General features: G+C 42.9%; 1 protein-coding gene and 1 pseudogene across 5 annotated transcripts in view; one reads left to right on the forward strand and one right to left on the reverse strand.

Moving 5' to 3' along the window:
• The window catches only part of CENPJ (centromere protein J), a 39,714-nt gene that overhangs the window by 15,729 nt on the left and 2,943 nt on the right, over positions 1-21,042 (forward strand). For 3 of the 5 annotated variants that reach the window (XM_027557649.1, XM_027557648.1, XM_027557647.1), the window contains exons 8-13: positions 1,514-1,646; positions 4,720-4,885; positions 7,081-7,323; positions 11,036-11,120; positions 18,468-18,529; positions 18,781-18,891. In XM_027557649.1, coding sequence (XP_027413450.1) covers positions 1,514-1,646; positions 4,720-4,885; positions 7,081-7,323; positions 11,036-11,120; positions 18,468-18,529; positions 18,781-18,891 — 800 coding nt within the window. Of the gene's footprint in view, positions 1-1,513; positions 1,647-4,719; positions 4,886-7,080; positions 7,324-11,035; positions 11,121-18,467; positions 18,530-18,780; positions 18,892-21,042 lie in introns of those variants that run through there. The other 2 variants (XM_027557652.1, XM_027557651.1) reach the window with 2 other exon arrangements.
• LOC113902416 lies at positions 13,831-15,575 on the reverse strand (annotated as a pseudogene).

The raw sequence follows: 21,042 nt of genomic DNA on the forward strand, positions 1-21,042 counted from the left end.
GAAGATCCCCTGGAGAATGAAGTGGCAATCCACTCCAGTATTCTTACCTGGAAAATCCCATGGACAGAGAAACCTGGCAGGCTGCAGTCCATGGGGTTGTTAAGAGTCGGACACGACTTAGCGACTAAACCACCACCAACAACCAAGGAATACCCAACTTGTGGTTGGTGCTACTGTGTTACCTCCACTTGTGCACACCATTTTAAATCCATTTTTTTAATGGTCTCATGCATTAATTTGCTAAATATGATGAAGAAGAAATAGAGTAAAATCCGAGTTTCCTCTCTTCCCCAGCCCCAGACCTGGGCTCCGAGAGACACCAGCTTTCCCATTTCATTTGTGTATTCTACGAAGATTCCATGCATATGAAAGTGTATGTGTGAATGTTTATATAATTTGCCTTTCCACACAAATGTAAACACACTTTGTATATACTGCTCTGCTCCTTGCTTGTAATACATTTTGAAGCTTGTACTAATACACATCTGTCTCATTCCATTTCATGGCTGTAAAGTATTTAGTTGATGGGATAGACTTTCTAAACTTATATTGAAAACAGTTTTCCATTCTTTTATGTAAATTATAAACTCGAATGTCTAGCAAAGCATGGGTGCTTTAAAATATAAGCTATTTTTTAAAAATAGTATTTTTTGCAGGAAGGTTGGAAGTTTAAAGTATAGAAGCAAAAGTGTTTAAACTATCCTAAGGTAACTGATGTATTTCTTTACATTTGTTTTTCCTATGTATTTTTAATATGGTAGAGACATATAATTGGCTTATCCTTTTTGACCAGATGTATGCAGTGCTTTGGCCATATCATTAAAACTGTTTGTGTACTTTAAAAATGGTTGCAGAGATATTAATGTAGCATAATTTTATTTAGTAGTTTCACGTTGAACATTTCAGTTGTTTTTCACTATTAGAAATAACACTGCAATGCACATTTTTGTGTAGAATGACTTGTATGATTTTATAAGTTCATTCTTTAGATTTTTAGAAGTGGGTCAGAGGGGAGATACATATATTTTAGTCTTGTCATATAAATCAAGGTTATTTTCCAAATGGGTGGTTGAAGGACAAAAGTATAGGCTATTCTGTTAAGTAGCATGTTTGATGTGGAAAAGGTCTTAATTTGTATTTCTTTTATTGGTGGGGGATAAACTTTGATTTTGGTGTTGATTAGTGCTTTAGATCTCTTGTGAATGCTTATTCATGTTCTTAAGCTGTTATGTATATTTGTTCAAAAATTTATTTGAATGACTTTTAAAATATGTAATGTTAATTTGTCATCAGATTGTTTTTTGAGGTAGAATGATTTGATTCTTCAAGTTTAGATTGCCCCATCTGCAAAGTTAGGCCATTGTAAATTTTTCTGTCTTTTAGAAGTATTGTTCCTAATGCTTTTCAATAATACAGGTATTGAGAATATTTTTGGCTCTTAGTGTAATAGCTAGCTAGTGTTCTGCTGCTGAAAGCATTTTGTGAAGTTCAGTATTTGTGGCTTATCTTCTAGGTGGCAATGCTCGATCTCAAGTTTTGAGAGAGAAAATTATTGAATTGGAAACAGAAATAGAAAAATTTAAAGCTGAGAACGCATCTTTAGCTAAACTTCGCACTGAACGAGAAAGTGCCTTGGAAAAACTCAGGTAAGTGGGGGGAAATGTACAGTGATCCATTTATATCTTTAAGATTGTATCTCAACTATTTGAAACAATTCCTGTTAATCTAGCAAGAGAAGGAAGTGAAATACATACCACAAAAGAATTTAATAAATTTAGATAAAATGACCTATTGTGGTCAAAGGTGTGTTAAAAGGGGAATTCTCTTAGTGATGAGGTCATAAACTGAAGTTTTGTCTGACAAGCAGTTTGGAGCTGTGAATTCAAGCACCACCTTGGCCAGTGTATTATGTTCTAGGGCTGCTGTGACATAATGCACACAAACTGGGTGGCTTAAAACAACACAATTTTATTTTCTCACATTTCTGGAGACTGAAAGCCTGAAGTCGGGCATCAGCAGAGTTGTGCTCTCTCGTCTCTTCTCTTGGTTTCTAGTGATCCTTGGCCTTCCTTGGGTTGCAGCTGAACATGGGGTTGTTTCTGCCTCTGGGTTATTGAGAATAGTGCTGAGGAGCCACCACGCTGTTCCACAGGGGCCGCGCCAGTCATGTCGTGTATATTTTACCAGTTTGTGTCATGTTCACCATGCTGGTCCACAGCGGCTGCGCCAGTTACGTCGTGTTCATCTGCACGAGCCAGCTCTGCATCCTGGGGATCAGTCATGGTGTGTTAATGCCTTTACTGTGCTGTTGAATTTGGTTTGCTAGTTTTTTTTTTTTGAAGAGTTTTACACCCTTATTCATCAGGGACATTAGCCTATAGTTTTCTTTTCTTGTGTTTTTGCCTTTGGTATGAGAGTGAAAACTAGCTTCACAGAATGAGTTTGGAAGTGTCCCTTCTTTTTAAAGATTGGTATTAATCCTTCTTTGAGTGTTTGGTGGGACTCACCTGTGAAGCCACCTGTCCTGGGCTTTCCTTTTGTGGGAAGTTTTTGATGACTGATTCAGTCCTCTTATTTGTTATTGGTCTGTTCAGGCTTTCTCTTTCTTCTGGGTCCAGTTTTGGTAGGTTGTATGTTTCTAGGAATTTGTCAATTTCTTCTGAGTTATCCAGTGTTTTGGAATATAATTGTTCATGTGTGGTCCTTTTTATTTCTGAGGTATCTGTTAAGGCCTGTATTTCTCTTTTTTTCTTAGTCTGACTAGGGGTTTGTCTCCCCTAATGCGTGTGTCATTCTTTTAGTCACATCACATAAGTCCTGTAGGCTTTCTTCACTCCTTTTCATTCTTTTCCCTTTTTTCCCCTCTGACTGGGTATCTTCAAGTCACCAGCCTGTGTGGTCGCAGATTTTTTTTCTTTTGCTTGAGTCTGCTTTTGAAGTTCTCTGTTGCATTTGTCGCTTCATTTCTTTTATTCTTCAGCTCTATAATTTCTTTCTTTTTTAATAATTTCTGTTTGTTCTTGTTTTGTTTTATATGTTGTTTCCCAGATTTCATTGTTTATCTGTGCTCCCTTGTAGCTTACTGAGCTTCATAAAACAATTACTTTGTGTTCTTTGTCAGGTGGTTTGTAGATCTCCATTTCTTTGGGCTGGTTACTGAAGCTTTATTAACAGTTTCCTTCGGTGGTCTCATGTTTACCTGATTCTTACTGATCTGTGTAAACTTGTGTGGATGTCCTTGTATTTGAAGGAACAAACACCTGCTTCCTGTCTCTAGAGGCTGTTTCTGGCAGGTAAAGACCTTGTCCTTCTGGACTCCTGGACTGATGGGTGCCTCCAGGATCACGGTGGGATTGTAGCTGGCTCACTGTGCTGGATCCACAGTGAAGGGGTTCACCATTTGATAGGCTTGTCGCCAGGGTTGCAGTCAGCTGTGGTTCCTGCCAGATCCCCAGTGGACAGAACTGCTTCATGGACTGCAGTCAGGCAAGACTGAAGCTACGTCATGGGCTGCCTTCTGGACCACTGCTGGGTCTGTAACGGGAGGTGTGTTTCCAGAGGTCAGCACAGGTGTGGCTCCTGCCAGGTTCCTGAGCATCTTCCCACTGGGCCCCTGGTCCGACAGGACTGCCTCTGTACCCAGAGCAGGGCTGGAGCTGGGTCACCGGTTTGTGTCGGGATCTGTAGGCAGGACCATGGTCTGTGGGTCTACTTCCAGGGGCATGGGTGGGCATGGCTCTTCCTGCCTCCTTTGGCAGTGGGGCTGTGTGTAGTGCAGTCAGGTTGCCATTTGGTAGGTCTGCATGGACCTGCATTCTCAAAGTGCTGTCCTTGATCTCAGGCTTCACCAGGGTTTCTCAGTTACCTCCCAGGGTCCTTGAGTTCCCACTTTTGTCTGTAGATGGTGATCAGATTGTTGTTTGTGAGGGAGCATGTGAGTCGGGACCCCTTATTCCACAGTCCTGCTGTTGTCGCGCCATGTGCTCTCAGCACAGCATCCAAAGACCCTGGGTTATGACAGCCCCAGACCAGTGTGCTGCTGTGCTCAACACCAGAGTCCTCACCGTGGTCCCAGAGACCATGACCTTTAGTGGTCCTCCCAGCCCCACCATGTTTTTGACGTTCTCTCCTACTGTTCTGTCTCTTTAGCCACACTGGCCTCCTGGCTGGTCTTTGAACACGAGTCATGTTCGTACCCTGGGGCTTTTGCACACGGAGTTTCCTCTTCCTGGAATACTCTGTCCAGATATCTTCATGACCGATCTCTTCCGGTCCCTCAGATTTCACTTCACATACTATCTCAACAAGGTGATTCCATCCGTAATTTCAGTCCCCTGACCTCCATATTTTCTAACCTCATTCCTTGCTTTATTCTTAACATTTCTAGCGTTCCATATATTTTACTTTTTTATCTTTATTGTCCTCTGTTGCTCCCACTAGAATGTAAGAAGCTTTGTAGGACTAAGGATTTTATTTTTCTCACTGTGGTTTCTCCAATTCCTAGCATAGTGCCTGAGTCATAGGTGGTTCCCAGAAAATGCTTGCTGAGAGGGGCTTTACTGAGTTGATTGTTGTTTCACTACTGTTGATTGAAGGTGGAGTCACCGAAACCAGCAGCTTCTCCATTCCAGGCTGTCACTGGGGCTTCATTTTGTGCCACGTGTGGATCACTATATCGAGGTGGTCTCCTTAGATGATAATGTGGTTTGGTCATTTTAGGAAAGAAATTGCTGACTTTGAACAACAGAAAGCAAAAGAATTGGCTCGAATAGAGGAGTTTAAAAAGGAAGAAATGAGGAAGTTACAAAAGGAACGCAAAGTTTTTGAAAAGTATTCTACAGTTGCAAGAACTTTCCCAGATAAAAAGGAACGTGAAGAAATTCAAGTATGTCAGTTATTTGTATCATATTCATAAGTTATTAAAGGTGGCAGTCTTGTAAGAATTTTAGAATTATTTGTGTCAAAGAGAAATTGGGTATCAATGTATTAATCATCCATTGGCTCAGCAGATAATCGAAGATACCAGGAATACCTTCTGTAGTCACGGCTTTTCATTTTAATTTTTATTAAATTTTTTACTCTTTGGCTATGCCATGGGGATCTTAGTTCCCCAACCAGGGATCGAACCCTCACCCCCTCCATCTTAACCACTGGACCTCGAGAGAAGTCCTGTACTCTTGTCTTGTGAAGAGTAAAATACGTCAGTTCTTTTCTTACTAAAGACTTTCCCAGAAAAGACTACGATAATGACATGGATAAATTCAAAATGTTGATTTTGAATTCCTTTTAACTTTACTGAGGAATAATTGAAATATATAGCTATGTGTTTAAAAGTATACTGTGTGATGATTTGATGCACATATACATTGTGAGATGATTACCAAGGTCAAGTTATGTCTGAGTGAGTGGGTGTGGAGAATGCTGAAGATCTGCTCTGAGCAGCTGTCTGGTGCACAGTGCAACTTTGTTAACCAGTCACTGAGCTGTACCGAAGCCCCTCAGAACTTACACTCTTCTTGCAGCTCAAAGTTCATGTCCTTTGACCTCCCTTGCTCCATTTCCCCTCCCTCCAGCTCCCGGAAACCAGCATTCTGCTCTTGGAAGTCAGCTTTTCCCCACTAAAATTCTATGTGTAAGTGATACCATATAGTATTTGTCTGCTGCTGCTAAGTCGCGTCAGTCGTGTCCAACTCTGTGCGACCCCATAGACAGCAGCCCACCAGGCTCTGCCATCCCTGGGACTCTCCAGGCAAGAACACTGGAGTGGGTTGCCATTTCCTTCTCCAATGCATGGAAGTGAAAAGTGAAAGTGAAGTCACTCATTTGTGTCTGACTCCTAGCAACCCCATGGACTGCAGCCCACCAGGCTCCTCTGTCCATGGGATTTTCCAGGCAAGAGGACTGGAGTGGGTCGCCAGTGCCTTCTCCGATAGTATTTGTCTATTTTTGGTTTATTTGGCTTTGAATTCTTAAATTATTTAGGTTTATGAGTTACCATTTTAGAATAGTTTATTTTTGCACATGATAACTGGTTACCAGTTAGAAATTGCTCACTTCTTGGTTGCACCCCACTGTTTTATAAATAGGAAGTTCAGGGAGGTAATGACCTTGCTTCATGTGTTTTCATGGCACAGAACTGGGATACGAGCCTTGACCTCACTTGGGCCCTGGAGTCTGTCTCTCTGACGTCGAACCCTGGGAAGGGCCTTGACCTCACCTGGGTCCAGCCTCCGTCTGTCTCTGAAGTCACACCCGGGAGGGGCCCCTGAGCCCTGTTCCTTCCCCTGTTGCCTTTGCTGCTCTGTTGACTGCTGTGAGGCTGTGATAGGGGTGGGTGTTCAGGCCCACACGTGTTCACGAAGTGGTGGGCCGCCTCAGTCGGAGTGAGCTTGTGGGTGGTGGCGATGCTTTCTTGATTTGACTTCCCTCCGTTCTCAGTCACTCCCCGTAATTTGTACCCACATGGGTGCAGGTGGCTGATTTCTGTTTGTACAATTGCAAGTAGCTTCCTCAGACATTTCCAGGAGTTTCTTCACTTAGTCATTCAGTGCATCTGAAACAAGTCATTTTCTCAGAACCAGTTCTTCTCAGGAATTTCAGATACACCCAGTTTCAGTCTCAGGAATTTCAGATAGACCCAGTTTCAGGGCTGGGAGTTCTGACTTCATTTATTCCCTTTGTCACTGCTCTTCCTTCAGTTAGTCATGGATTCCTCTTCACCAGATAACCCCACTTGTCTCTTTCTATTTCAGTTAATATCTTAGTTTAGATCTCAATTACCTCATGGCTTCTTTGTGATGTCTGACATCCCCTGCCCCCACCCCCTCTCCCCTGCCCCCACCCCCCCCTCCCCTGCCCCCTGCCTCCTGGAATCTTATTGATGGTATGAGGTGGGACTCCAGCTCGAACCCCGTTCCTTTTCCTGAGGAACCCGATGTTTCTGAAATGTGATTCGCTAAGTCTTCCCTTTTCTGCTCTTTGTGCTGGGCTAGTGATCCTGGTTTGTTGATGTGTTGTCTCTCCTGTTGCATTGTTTTAATTCTAGTAATGGTGTTTTGTGTTTTCTTTTTTTTTGGAAAGGTTTTGAAGCGGCAGGTATCTGATTTACAGGAAGATCTGAAAAGAAAGGAAGCAAAGTGGTCCAGTACACATGGCCGTCTTAGAAGCCAGATAGAAATGTTGGTCAGAGAGAACACAGACCTCCGGGAGGAAATAAAAGTGATGGAAAGGTTCCGACTGGATGCCTGGAAGAAAGCAGAAGCCACAGAGAGCAGCGCCAGGATGGGTCAGTGTGTGACCGCCTCAAAGAAAGATGGGTTCTTGGTAGGTTTTGTCACCTTGTCTCTGTTGTCGTTTAGTCTCTCAGTCGTGTCCGACTCTGTGCGACCCCATGGACCGTAGCCCACCAGGCTCCTCTGTCCGTGGGATTCTCCAGGCGAGAATACTGGAGTGGGTGGCCATTTCCTCCTTCAGGGGATCTTCCTGACCCAGGGATTGAACTGCGTCTCCCGTGTTACAGGCAGATTCTTTCCCACTGAGCCACCAGGGAAGCCTCTGTCACCCTGGGGAGATGCTGACTATTTGGGGAGTTGGATTCATAGAAAGATATAGAGGGTGGGAGCCAGGGCCAGGGGAGGGGAGGAGGAGGAGCTGCTGTTTCCTGGGTACAGACTCAGTTTTGCGAGGTAAGAGCTTGAGATGGTGAGACTGCACAGCAGTGTGAGCATACTTAAATAATGAACTGCCTTGAGAAGGTTGAGATGGTAGTTCTATGTGTATTTCACCACAGTTAAATTCTTCTTTTGTGCATTGTAAAGATTTCAAACTCATTTTTATGATTCTTTAAAATCACTGTACCATGAAGGAAGTCCCACTTCTAATCTTTTTTTAAAAAAACTTTTTGTTTATTTATTTATGGCTGTGGTGGGTCTCTGTTGCTGTGCACGGGCTTTCTCCAGTTGCCGCGAGTGGGGGCTCCTTGAGTTGTGTGGGCTGACTGCAGCGGCTTCTCTTGTGGTGCATGGGCTCAGGGCGTGCAGGCCCAGCAGCTGCAGCCTGAGGGCTCAGTGGTTGTGGCTCAGTGGGCTCAGTTGCTCTGTGGTGTGTGAAGTCTTCCCAGACCAGAGGTCAGACCTGTTTTCCCTTGCATTGGCACATGGATTCTTAACCACTGGGCCATCAGGGAAGTCCCTCATTTTGATAATTCTTGTAGAGGAATTATAACACAATAGGCAGGTAATCTCAGTTAAAACAGGGTAAGTAAATTTTATGCAGAGATCCTCTTTTTTTTGTGCATATGATCCTTTTGAAACAACTGTTTTTTTACTCATCTATATTCACGGCTGTGATGTGCAGACACTGAGGCACTGGGGATCAAGCAGTGAACAAAACAGACTTCTTGTCCTCTTGGAACTTGTATTCCAGTGGTGGGAGAAAGATGAGTGTTGGACATGGTGTGTGAGGTTGTGATGAGGACTAAGGAGAAAAAGCAAGGAGGTGGGATACCTGTTAGGGGAGGGTGTTGCAGTTTTCTGTCCAGCATCTGGGGAAAGCTGTCCTGAGAAAGCAAGGTTTGAACAACAGCCAGGAGAGGGCGCAGTGAGCCAGGATAAGTCGGTTTGGGAGTCCCGAGGCTAGAGGAGCCCTGTGGCTGGTGTGGCTGGTGTGGCTGGAGCAGAGTCCATTCTGGAGAGCAGAGCAGGGTGTGAAATTAGAGATGGGCTGGGAGTGGCCAGTGCAGCTTTCCTTAGGCCTTAATCACTTCCCAGAGTGCTGCCTTTTCTTCTGAGTGAGATCTTGAACTCTCAGAAGGATGCATGGGAGGGGCGGCCCCCCTGCTGCAGACGTGAGAGTGGACTGAGGTGGGCTGCGGGCACCATGAGGAGCATTGGGGGACTGTGGTCTTAGACTGGTGGCTGAGACTGTGGAGCGGTTGGGGAGGGTGGAGATGTGGGTGGGATTTAGTGATAAACTGGGTGTGGGGTATGACAGCAGGAAAGTGGGCTTCCAAGTTGAGGGTCATTTTTTTTGGGGGGGGCCCATTTATCATGAGTCCCCTCAAAAGAGAGTACATGTTTCTGGGAGCGTGGATGTTAGGAGCTCAGGTTAGGTCAGGTGAGTTTGAATTGTCTGCTGGACATCAGGTGGACACGGGGTGGAGTTGGGTGTGTATCCAGAGAAGGTCAGGTCTGGGCTAGAAGTTTGGGGCCCTCAGAATGTGTGGGAGAGACCACTAGGGCTGAAGGTATGGATGGTGAGGAGAAAGAACCAGAGCTGAAGTGGGGAGGTTAGTGTGGTGTCCTGAGGGCCAAGTACAGCAGGCAGAGAGGCCCGAGCCTCAGAGGCTGCTGCTGAGTAAGGTGAGGGCTGAAAGTAGATTCTTGGATTTGCCAGAGGAAAGCCTGACTGGGTGAGAGAGTGAGAAGCTTCAGACAGAGTGTAAAGCTTTGTGCAGAAGTCTTATAGTAAATATAAGGAAATGAGGTAGTAGCTGCAGGGGAAGTTTTTTATTTTTGTTTTAAGATGGGAAAATTAACAAGTGTTTATGTATTAGTAGGACTGAGTAGGCGGAGAGGAAAACCTTGAGGAGACCATGCGAGGGTTGTTGAAGCGGTGTCCACACGGAGAAGGGCTGGGGTTTGAGGGGTGGGGGCACTGGTGTGGACGTCTGTGCCTGGTGATGGGGCGGCTCGGGGGTGGACCCAGAGCTGCACGTGGGGGAGCCCTTGGTGGGAAGTTCCCCCAACCCTTTACCTTTTCTCAGAGGAGTGGGAAGCCTGGCTCTCTGCTGAGAGAGGGGATGGAGGAGGCTCTGGGAGCTTTGAGGGGAGGGAGGGACGGGAAGTCGGGGTCCTCAAGAGCGCAAAGCCAGGGGGAAATGTGGTCTGACTCCACAGAGGTTAGAGATGGTATGTTTCAAGTAGGAATTGTTTGTTATTTTTGCTTATTCAGCTTTTCGAGTGTAAATGGTGGACAGTTAGCAGAGGTTATGTCAGCCCAGTGAATATCAGAGTGAGGGGGCGTGGAAGTTGACAGTATATATAGCAAGAGTGACTGCAGTGAGCCATGATTTCAGTCTGCTCAAGAAGGGCAGAGGTTTGGGGAGATGCAGGAAACACGATCAGTGGATCGTGGGACCCTGCATGCTGTAAGCCCTGGAGGAGGGAGGGTGTCAGCGGGGTGAGCTGGGAGGACAGGATGTGGAGTCAGAGGGTGAGATTCCCCCACTCCCAACCATGTTATTATGAAAGCTGAGCCAAACAAATTTGAAAGAATAGTATGATGAATACCTGAACACTCATCTAGATTCAGTCATGGTTCCCTTTTGCCACATTTCCATGTAAAGTGTTTTGCTGAACCATTTGAAGGTAATGGCAGAAATTGTGGCATCTCACCTCTAAATACTTCGGCACTTTATTAAATGGCACTGGCTTTTTGAATGATTATTATTTTGTAGGTTGCTCTGAAATTGATACTTTGGCAGCTCTTAATAATTGCAGATGTTGATAATGACTAGTTCTCCTTTGTCCACTGGAGTACCTAGCTGAGGTGGGAGAGAGTGGTCTGGAGGTGGCAGCTATGGCATTATCTCCTGACAAGCAGGGTACGTGGATGAGACTGACTGGGCAGGAGAGAAGGAGATCTGGCTGGAGGAGGAGATGGGAGCAAGGAGGACATCTCCCTTGACCCCTAACCCCGGGGGGTGGGAAGACAGGGTGTGCAGTCTCCTGGTGTCTGACCATGAGTTCAACCCTCTCCTCTGACCGCTCTGGTAACGTCACAAAAACTGTTTCACATTGTCTGCTGTGCCTCACTTGAGGAGTGAATGTATTTCCAGAGGTGGCGTGTGAGGATGTGTGTAGTCCATTCCTGGTAGCAGCTGGTTCTCTGGCCTGTTCACTCAGTATACATGAAAACAGCATAAATTGAACACACTTAAAATATTCCCTTTGCAAGCTGAGTTCTGTTACTTTCTTTCCTTGTACTAATGTGTAGACTAAACTAATTTTATATTCAACATTTTCTCATACTATAGAATTCATCAGTTCGATTTCAAAAGAGTCAGATTTCTTCAGGAACCCAGGTAGAAAAGTACAAAAAAAATTATTTGCCAACACAAGGTAAGATAGTTGCATGATCTTTTTATAAAATATTTTAGAAACTTAAAGAGTGGAGAATTTACACCAACTTAATAGAAATAAGATATTGTAAATATAATTGAAGCCCCTGTGTATCCTCCTTCCAGTTAATTTGCACCCAGACCACATTCCCTTTCTTATTTTTCATTCTTTTAGTACATTGTGTCCATAAATCAACGTAGTATTGTGTCATACTCCATCTGTCTGCCATTTGCTTTCTATTTTAAGACCTACCCTCAGTAATACATTTAAACTCCAGCTGTACATATTCCATGTATATTTGCCACAGTTAAGCTGTCTTGTTGATGGGCATTCACGTTCTCCATGTCTGTCACAGAATGAATAGGACAAGTCTTGGTCATGTGAGCTTCTCTCAGACACATGTCAGGGGTAGGATATTGGGTCACATCAGGTTTGTCTCAGTTGAGATGTTTGGGTTCGATCCCTGGGTTGTGAAGATCCCCTGGAGAAGGGAATGGCTACCCACTCCAGTATTCTGGCCTGGAGAAATCCATGGACTGTACAGTCCTTGGGGTCGCAGAGAGTCGGACACAACTGAGCAACTTTCACTTCCCTTTGCAGTTTTTTTTTTATTGTCAACAGAACATGCTCTTTGTGCTTGCTAACACTTGATCCACTTAGACTTTAATTTGGCCAGTGAGATGGGTGTGAAATGATGAGTCACTGTCATTTTAATATGCATTTCCCTGATTACCGATGAGGTAATGTGAGCATCTTTTGATATTTAGTGGACATTTGAGTTTCCTCTTGTGAATTGCCTGTTCATCTCTTTTGCCCGTTTAAAACTGTGTGTGTACTTGTCAGGTTTTGCATATTAAAGTTAATTATAAGCACTGCCAGTATCTTCTGCCCATCTATATTTAGCTTTTTGGTTTTTGTTTCTTTATACATGTGTTTTCCCTTTTAATACTGAATTTAATCAAAAAAATGGTTTTGCTTTTTGTGACTAAGAAATCCTTCTCAAACATCAAGTCACAAATACACTGTTTTCTTCTATGAACTTTTGTTTTCACAGCTAGGTCTTTAATCTGCCTGGAAGTTTTAGAAAGTATTTCTGTAAATTAAATTTATAGAAATGGATATAACGTATGTGGTTTGAAAATTATAAAGGAAATATGAGTAACCACTGCCCACAATAAGAATTAGCAACACCTCAGAACTGCCCCCTCTGTGATCATATTACATTGCTTTTCCTTGAAAATAGTTTCTACTTTCATAGGTTATAGTCCTAAAAAAAAAAGTTTTACTTTTTTTGAGCTTTCTGAAGAGTCAGTCATGCTGTATGTATTCCATTATATTCTTCTTTCACTACGTGTTTTTGAGATTCAGTCTTGTTGATCTAGTTCACTAATTTTCATTGCTAGGTAGTATTAGTATTCCATTTATGAATATATTAGTTTGTTATTTTTCTGTTGATGGTTAAGTTTTTCTTAAGTTTTGGGATGTTAAACAATGATGCTGTGAACTTTCCTACTCATTTCTGGTACACATTCATTTCTCTAAGACATATACCTAGGGCTAGAGTTAAACTGAGTAATTTGTAGGAATATCTTTAACAGATATTGCCAAAATATTTCCCAAAGTGATTTTACTCTCTCACCAGCAATGTAAGTGCTTGCTTTGCTCCACATCTTGTTATTACTTGATTTTCAGAATTAAATTCATGCCAGTCTGTTAGGAGTGTATCTGAATCTCATAGTTTTAATTTGCATCACCATTACTAAATATGTTGAACACATTTGCCTGTGTTTAGTAGCTGTTCAGAATTCATCTTTTGAGAAGAAATTGATGAGATCTTTATTTTGTGGAGTTGTCTTTTTCTTTATTGTTCGTGGGAGGGTCCCCACATCCTCATAATCCTGTAACAGTTTCATGTATTGCAGGTATCTTCTCCCAGTGTATAGCTTGTTTTTTTACTCTTAATATGTTAAAGATATAAAAAGTATCTTTTTAAATTGAAATATATCTGACATATAACATTGTATAAATCTGAGGTGTACATCATGTTGATTTGATGGATTTAGATATTGTAATGTGACTGTCAATGTGTCCATACCTAGCACCTCTATTAAATCACATAATTATGATTTCTTTTTTAGTGGTTGGAATAATTAAGATCTAGTCTTCTTAGCAGGTTTGATGATTATAGCATAGTATTGTTGTTCACTACATGTGCTTTCTATCTCTAGGACTTATTTACAGCTAACTGCAAGTTGGTATACCCTAATTTCCACCTCCTAGCCCTTAGTAACCACTGTTTTATTCTCTGTTTTAACGTGTGGCTTTTTGAAATTCCACATGTACGTTATACCATACAGCAATATTCCCCGGTATATATGTACCACATTTTCTTCATTCATTCATGGAAGGGCACTTTAGGTTATTTCCATATCTTGACTGTTGTGAATAATACTGCAGTAAACATGGGAATGCATGTATCTCTTCAATATCCTGTTTTCCATTTCCTTTGGATATATATACTCAGAAGTGGAATTGCTGACTTGTTTGGTAATTCTGTTTTTAATTTTTTGAGGAAATGTGCATACTGTTCCCTAGTGGCTGTACCAATTTGTATTCCTACCACCATTGTACAAGGGTTTCCTGTTCTCCACATCCGTGTTACCTAACAGGGTAATACTTGTTATCACTTGTCTGGGTTTTTTTTTTTTTTTTGATAGCCATTGATATGCATTTCCCTCAAGATTAGTGATGTTGAGCATCTTTTCATGTACCTCTTGGACATTTGGATACCATGTTTAAAAATATTGTCTAGTTAGTTCCTCTGCCCATTTTTATTTTTTTAAAACAATCTCAAATTTTTAGTATACGTGCTGCCGAAGCAAGCACATAAATTCAAATTTTTATTGTCTTCTTAATAAAACAAAACATGAAGCTCAAAACTGGATCACTTGGCCCTTTCTCTTATCTCTTCCCAGCCCAAAATACTTGCATCTCTTAATAACGAGCATTCTCTTAGATCTGCAGTTGGGCTCAACACCCCAACGTATTCAAGCCTTGGTACAGTCTTTGTAGTTTTAGCCTTCTTCTGGAAAATCGGCTTAGTCTGCCCACAGTAGCCCCTCTGCTTCCTGTCATAATGCTACTTTCCTTGGGGATGCAGAGAATCCTTGCTTTTCTTCTACTGGGTCACTTTGTGGGGCTGGTGCTTGCCATACTTAGTTCAGCGGCTTTTAGGAACGTTCACCATGTTTGCGAGAGTGCTACCAGCACAGAAAGCCCTCAACCCATTTTTAAATTGTATTTTTTTGTGTTTTTTTAATTATTGAGTTGTATGAGTTCTTTAGGGCCTCCCAGGTGGTGCTAGTGGTAAAGAGCTCACCTGCCAAGGCAGGAGACCTAAGAGACATGGGTTTGATCCCATGGTCGGGAAGATGCCCTGGAGAAAGGTATGGGACCCCACTCCAGTGTTCTTGTCTGGAGAATCCCTTGGACAGAGGAGCCTGGTGGGCTACAGTCCATAGGGTCGCAGAGTCGAACATGACTAAAATGCACTCATGAGTTCTTTATATATTTTGTATGCTATGCTAAGTTGCTTCAGTCGTGTCCGACTCTGTGCGACCCCATAGACGGCAGCCCACCAGGCTTTACCATCCCTGGGAACCTCCAGGCAAGAATACTGCAGTGGGTTGCCATTTCCTTCTCCAATGCATGAAAGTGAAAAATGAAAGTGAAGTCACTCAGTCATGTCCGTATATTAAACTCTTAATTTGATAGATGGTTTATAAAAAATTTCTCTCATTCTGTAGGTTATTTGTTGATTGTTTCTTTGCTGGGCAGAAACTTTTAAGTTCGATGGTTTTTGCTTTTGGTGTTTGTGCTTTTGATGTTATATCCAAGAAATTATTACCAAGACTGTTGTTAAGGAGCTTCTTTCTTATGTTTTGCTCTAGAACTTCTACAGTACCAGGTCTTATGTTTAAGACTGATCCATTTTGAGTTCATTTTGAGTGGTGTGAGAGAGATCCAATTCCATTTTTCTGCATGTGTTCAGTTTTTGCATTGCTTTATAAAGAGACTGTGCATTCCCCCCGTTGGGTGTTCTTGACTCCCTTGTTGAGTATTAGTTAATTGTATATGTAGGGGGTTTTCTATTCTGTTCTATGGGCATTTACATTAGTTGATTATTGATATGTAAGGACTTATGACTGCCATCCTATCGATTGCTTTCTTTTGGTTTTCTATTTCCATTGTTTCTTTTTTCCCCCGTTTCTGCCTACCTCTGTAAACATTTTTTCCCATGGTGGTGTGCTTCATCTCTTGTTTTGTTGTATTTGTGAATCAACTCTATATTTTTGCTTGCGGTCACCATGTGACCTACATAAAACATCTCATAGATAAAACAATCTGCTGTATGCTATTAGCAACGTATCATTATAAAGGCTCCACCACCTTTTATGTTTTGATGTCACAATTTGCCTTTTTTATGCTCTGATTTCAGTAACATTACAGTAGCTCGAGTTTTTGGTTTTTTCACAGCACTGCACAGCATGCGGGGATCTTAGTTCCTCCAGTAGGGACCGAACCTTTACGTCCTACAGTGGAAGTGCAGAGTCCCCACCACTGGACTTCCAGGGAATTCCATAGGTGTTGTTTTAAAAAATATTCTTTTCCTTTAAACGTTATACTATAATTAGGTGAATTAGGTTTTTTCTTTTTTTTAATCTGACTGTACATGTTCACGTTTATTACCAATGTGTTGTGTACTTTCCTGTTGTCTTGTTGCTAGTTTGCATCTTTTTGTTTCTACTTGAAGATCTCCTTTCAGCATTTCATGCAGTGTCTTATAGGTCAGGTGATGCTGAACTACCTCAGTTTTTGTCTGGGAAAGCCTTTATTTCCCCTTCATATCTGAAGGATAACTTTGCTGGATAAAGTAGTCTGGGTGGGCAGGTTTTGTTTCATACTTTGATATGTCGTTTTCCTCTCTTGGCCTGTGGGGTTTCTGCTGAGAAATCCACTGAGAGCCTAACACTGTGCCTTCATAAGTTACTTCTTTTTTTCCCCTGGCTGCCTTGAAGGTTTATTATCATTGATTTAGGAAGTTCTCACCTATTCTTTCTTTAAATAATGAAAGCTCTGATTTCTTCAAACTTTGTGCCCCTTTCTGCCGCTCCTCTTCTGGAACAACAGTTAATCAAGTATTTGCCCTTCTAGTGGGAATCCAATAGCTCTCGTTGGCTCTCTTAGTTTCATCTCCTTTTCTAGCTGTATTCTTGAATTTGTGTTTCCCAAGTCACTTGTTCTTTCCATCTGGTCTGCTGTGCAGTAGATGCTCTCTGTTGCATTCTTCACCTGTCATCGAATTCTTCACCTCCAGAATTTGAAGTAGCAGATACTTCCTTAACAAAGCTTTTATGACTTCATTGGTTCCTTCAATTCACCAGGCTGGCTGCTAGAAACCTTTCGTTTTCCAGGAGGTAGGGCCATAGTTCAAGTCTGTGCTTCCTTTCCTGTCCACAGATTGACTGTGGCCTATCTTCTGAGCACTCCAGCAGACACACAAGGAGCTGGCAGCAGTCGGGGGATGGGTTCAGGATCCTGAGGTGCCTGTGGGCCCAGGGGGCGATCCTTGAGTGGCATGGGTGGACCGACGGTAGACAGCAGGAGCTGCATCCTTCCGTGCCCATTACGTGCTTACCTGCTCCCCTCCTCTTTTCCTGACTCCCCCTAGTTGTGGAGGCCCGGGCCCTCCTCAGAAGTTCAGCTGCTCCTGGAGAGAAAGCGGCTTCTGAGCCACATGGCAGGTGGCTGGGCAGCTGCTTCCACTCAAGCTTTCTGTGTCCTCCTCTGGAGAGGTGGTCTGCCACCACCACACAGCTCAGGTCCACGCACTGTCCCCTGGGCTGGGGGCAGCTCTCTCGGGTTCCCCTCTGCTCTGCGTATAAACTCGTCTCTGTCCTGCCCTGCTAGCCTGCTCGTCTACCCTGGACGTCTTCAGGTCCACTCTCTCCAGGTTTTTCCTCCCATAGTGAGTGGGGATGGGGCGGGTTTGCTGAGTCCCTTGGGTCCACAACTCCCACTGAGGTCTGGTCTATCTTCAGATGCACAGGTGGGCAAGAATCCCCCCAGATCCCTGGGGGTAAGGCGCTGGGGCTCTTTTGTTCAGTTACAAATGTCAAGTTGTTAAGGGGAAAGAGGAATGGCTTAGCTGCCATGACGCTGATGTCACCTTAAAAGTTGCCCACTTTCTTTAACGTAGTTGAATTTCACTTCTTTATGGGTAGTCCTCCTGCCTATAAAATGAGGATATTAGTCTCTTCCGTGGAGGGTGGTTACAGGATTCAGAGGTGATGTTAACACAGAGCTGGGTTTTTGTGCCTGTGACGTGGGGGAAGCTGGTCATTTAGCCAAAACCTATGTGTGCTCCTTGATTCCTTTTCTCTTTACTCCCCACCCCCCTGCATTCCCATCCATCCTTAAACGCATCTCCTCTGATGTTGATGTTTTTCTGAATCAATTAAGTAGGTTGAACCGTATGAAATTACTAGTACCTGGCAACTTGGGATCCTTGGGTCTGTTATTTGACACAGCACACACACTGCCATCTCCACAGATGCCCACAGCCTGCTTAGTGGGCCCTCTACCTCTGCTCTTCTCCATTCTTGGAGCATTCAGGATCCATTCTGGTTTTTTACATTTAAGTCAGATCCTGGCACTTGAGCTTGAAACCCTTCAAATTTAGGACTACTATCCATTGGTATATAGGAAGACAGTATTAGAACTTTAGTGCCTTTTTAACCTAATTTCAGTTTGTTGTTGCTGTGCTATGTGTGAGCACGTACACGCATGTGTGCTTATTTTATAAATTGTGTACTCCTAATACACAGTATAATTGGGTGTATTGGTCATGATCTAAAAAGTTTAGACCACAGCCATTAGGTCTATCCAGTTTCTTTTTCAAGCCAGATTCTCTGTCTTTCTGGATGCTTCCACTCTTTGTTCTCCATTTCTGCCCTCTTAACTAAAGCCCCTGGTGACTGTCTGCAGAGCACCTTCAGGTTTATCTGTTAGGTTGGTTGAGCAGTTGTCTCTGTCCAAAAAGAGGTTGTAAACTTTCAGAAAACAGATACTGTCTTTGTCTTTCTTGGTCATCAGGACTTAAGTATTTGAATAAGCATCTGAATTTATATAATGAAGAACTAGGAATTAGTAAAGAAAAATACTAAAACTTATCTTAAATAACGGGTAAAGAAGAGTGAACTAAGGAAATGTTTGACCACAATATTGAGTAAACTAAAATCTTTCAATTAAATAATCAAACTAACTCTGACAGTAATATTCTAACAGGTAATCCATCTCAAAGATCCAAGTCTGAGCCTCGTGATTTAGGCAGCTCGGAGAAGGGACAGGTAAATCTTTGTTCTTATATATTCAGACATATTTCTTAGGCTTACAGTTGATGAGTGAACTGGTTTAAGTTTCCATTTATAAAGGAAGCTTTTTACTTAACATCATAAAGGTTTTCTATACAACACCAACACTAGCCATAGAATCCTGTAATAGTGAAATCTGGCTTTTGGACATAAGTGTTAAGTTTTAGCTGCTTGAGATTTTTATTACATGTCATATAGCACAGACTAAGAGCCTCCTGTCCTTATAGACGGCCTCACCCAGGGAGCTGCCTGAACCAGTGAACTTTCCAGATCCTGACTATAAAGAGGAGGATGAAAAAGAGGAAATTGAGGGAGAAATCACCCATCCTGATGGAAAGGTTACTTTTTTTTTTTTTTTTTATAAAAAATAGACATGGGTTAAAATATAGTTGAAACAGATTCTAAAATCATTGACTGTTGAGACTTGATGGGGCTTAAGGTCTTCAATGCTTTGGCTCATGTCCTCAGGCTGAACCTTTGGACTCCTCTGAAAACACTTGATAAATGAAAATGCATTTAGTTGCCATTTCTGAGAGATGCAACAAGAGGAGGAGTACAGTCTCATTGTTTAAGCTTCTTGTTCTTTCCCCAGATACGGCTGAAAGCCTTGGTAATCCCTAGTACTCGTAAAAGCCTCAGTTCAGTTCAGTCGTTCAGTTGTGTCCGACTCTTTGCAACCCCATGAATCACAGCACGCCAGGCCTCTCTGTCCGTCACCAACTCCTGGAGTTCACCCAAACTCACGTGCATTGAGTCGGTGATGCCATCTAGCCATCTCATCCTCTGTTGTCCCTTTCTCCTCCTGCCCCCAATCCTTCCCAGCATCAGGGTTTTTTCCAGTGAGTCAACTCTTCACATGAGGTGGTCAAAGTTTTGGAGTTTCAGCTTCATCAGTCCTTCCAATGAACACCCAGGACTGGTCTCCTTTAGGATGGACTGGTTGGATCTCCTACCCCTCCTTAAATGTTTCCTGGATTAGCTGCTTCTCTGCCCCAGCCCAACAGTATTATTCCTGTGCTTGGGAAAGGTTCTGAGTGGGAACAGCCTGGCTGGGTGCTCCAGTTAAAGAATGAAGGACAAGGGAAGGGACAGAAACAGGGTTTGTAACTGAGGTGGTGGTTAGGGGATTTTTCCTTAGGTTTCTAGAACATGTACTTTTTTAGGCTCTTTGATCCACTTTAATAGAAATGAGGTTGAAGTTCACTGTGAATTGTGAGGAATGAGTGAAGGACAAAGACCAGCAATCAGAAGGAAGTTGTTACCTCTATCCTAAAGTAGTTTTCCTGTACACTCTTTCAGTTCAGTTCAGTTGCTCAGTCGTGTCTGACTCTTTGTGACCCCATGAACTGCAGCACGCCAGGCCTCCCTGTCCATCACCAACTCCCGGAGTCCACCCAAAGCCACGTCCATAGAGTCGGTGATGCCCTCCAACCATCTCATCCTCTGTCGTCCCCTTCTCCTGCCTTCAATCTTTCCCAGCATCAGGGTCTTTTCAAATGAGTCAGCTCTTCGCACAAGGTGGCCAAAGTATTGGAGTTCCAGCTTCAACATCAGTCCTTCCAGTGAACACCCAGGACTGATCTCCTTTAGGATGGACTGGTTGGATCTCCTTGCAGTCCAAGGACTCTCAAGAGTCTTCTCCAGCACCACAGTTCAAAAGCAACACTTTACTTTCGGGTAACAAATTGTTGATGAGGAAGGGTTTTCTTTTTTAGAAGAGGAATGAGAAATTAGGATATCACCAGTGTAGAAGGTCTAATGAAAGGAAGGGTCTTGGCAGCAGTCATCAGTGGCTGCTGAAACCTCAGATGAAAGGTTGACGGGTCTTATGCCACCGCCCAGTCAGTGCTGAGGTTGTGAGGCAGCCGCATACTTACTGATTTCTGGACACGCTGTCATACAGAGCCCACTGCTGTACCTAAAAGGCACTCGTCAGAATAATTCACCTGGAATGTAATCAAGCCTTGAGAGTAACTACTGGGTTTTTTAAGGAAAAATAGGATATGAGAACGTTAACTGACAGAAAAATAGAAAAGCAATTGGCCAGATCCAGAATGTGGTCAGTACTATATGTTCAGTAACTTCGTTCCTTCAACAGTTGGCATTAAAATGGGGAAACGAAGGGACCATTAAAAATTGAGATCGGAGAGACACATCAGCCCAAGTGTGTGTGGACCTTGTTTTCATCCATATTCAAGTAAACCATACAAAGCCTTTTTTTTGGGCGAATTTATGAAAAACAGTGTGAAGGTTATGATATAATGAGGGAATTACAGCTTGTTAGGGATGATAATAGTTTGGTTACTGACTGTTCCAGTAGAGAGATTTGTTGAAGTGTTTAGAGCTGAAGTGATAATCTGAAGGTTGCCTAAAAAAACAACTGAAAAGTTTGGGGGGAATAGGTGACTTAAGAATGGACATGATGTGCTAATAGGTGAAGTTGATTGTTTTGAATTGGAACTTTTCTCTCCGAGAAATATTTTAATTTT

This window comes from Bos indicus x Bos taurus, chromosome 12, assembly GCF_003369695.1.
Source record: "Bos indicus x Bos taurus breed Angus x Brahman F1 hybrid chromosome 12, Bos_hybrid_MaternalHap_v2.0, whole genome shotgun sequence".
In the NCBI taxonomy this organism is placed as follows: domain Eukaryota; kingdom Metazoa; phylum Chordata; class Mammalia; order Artiodactyla; family Bovidae; genus Bos; species Bos indicus x Bos taurus.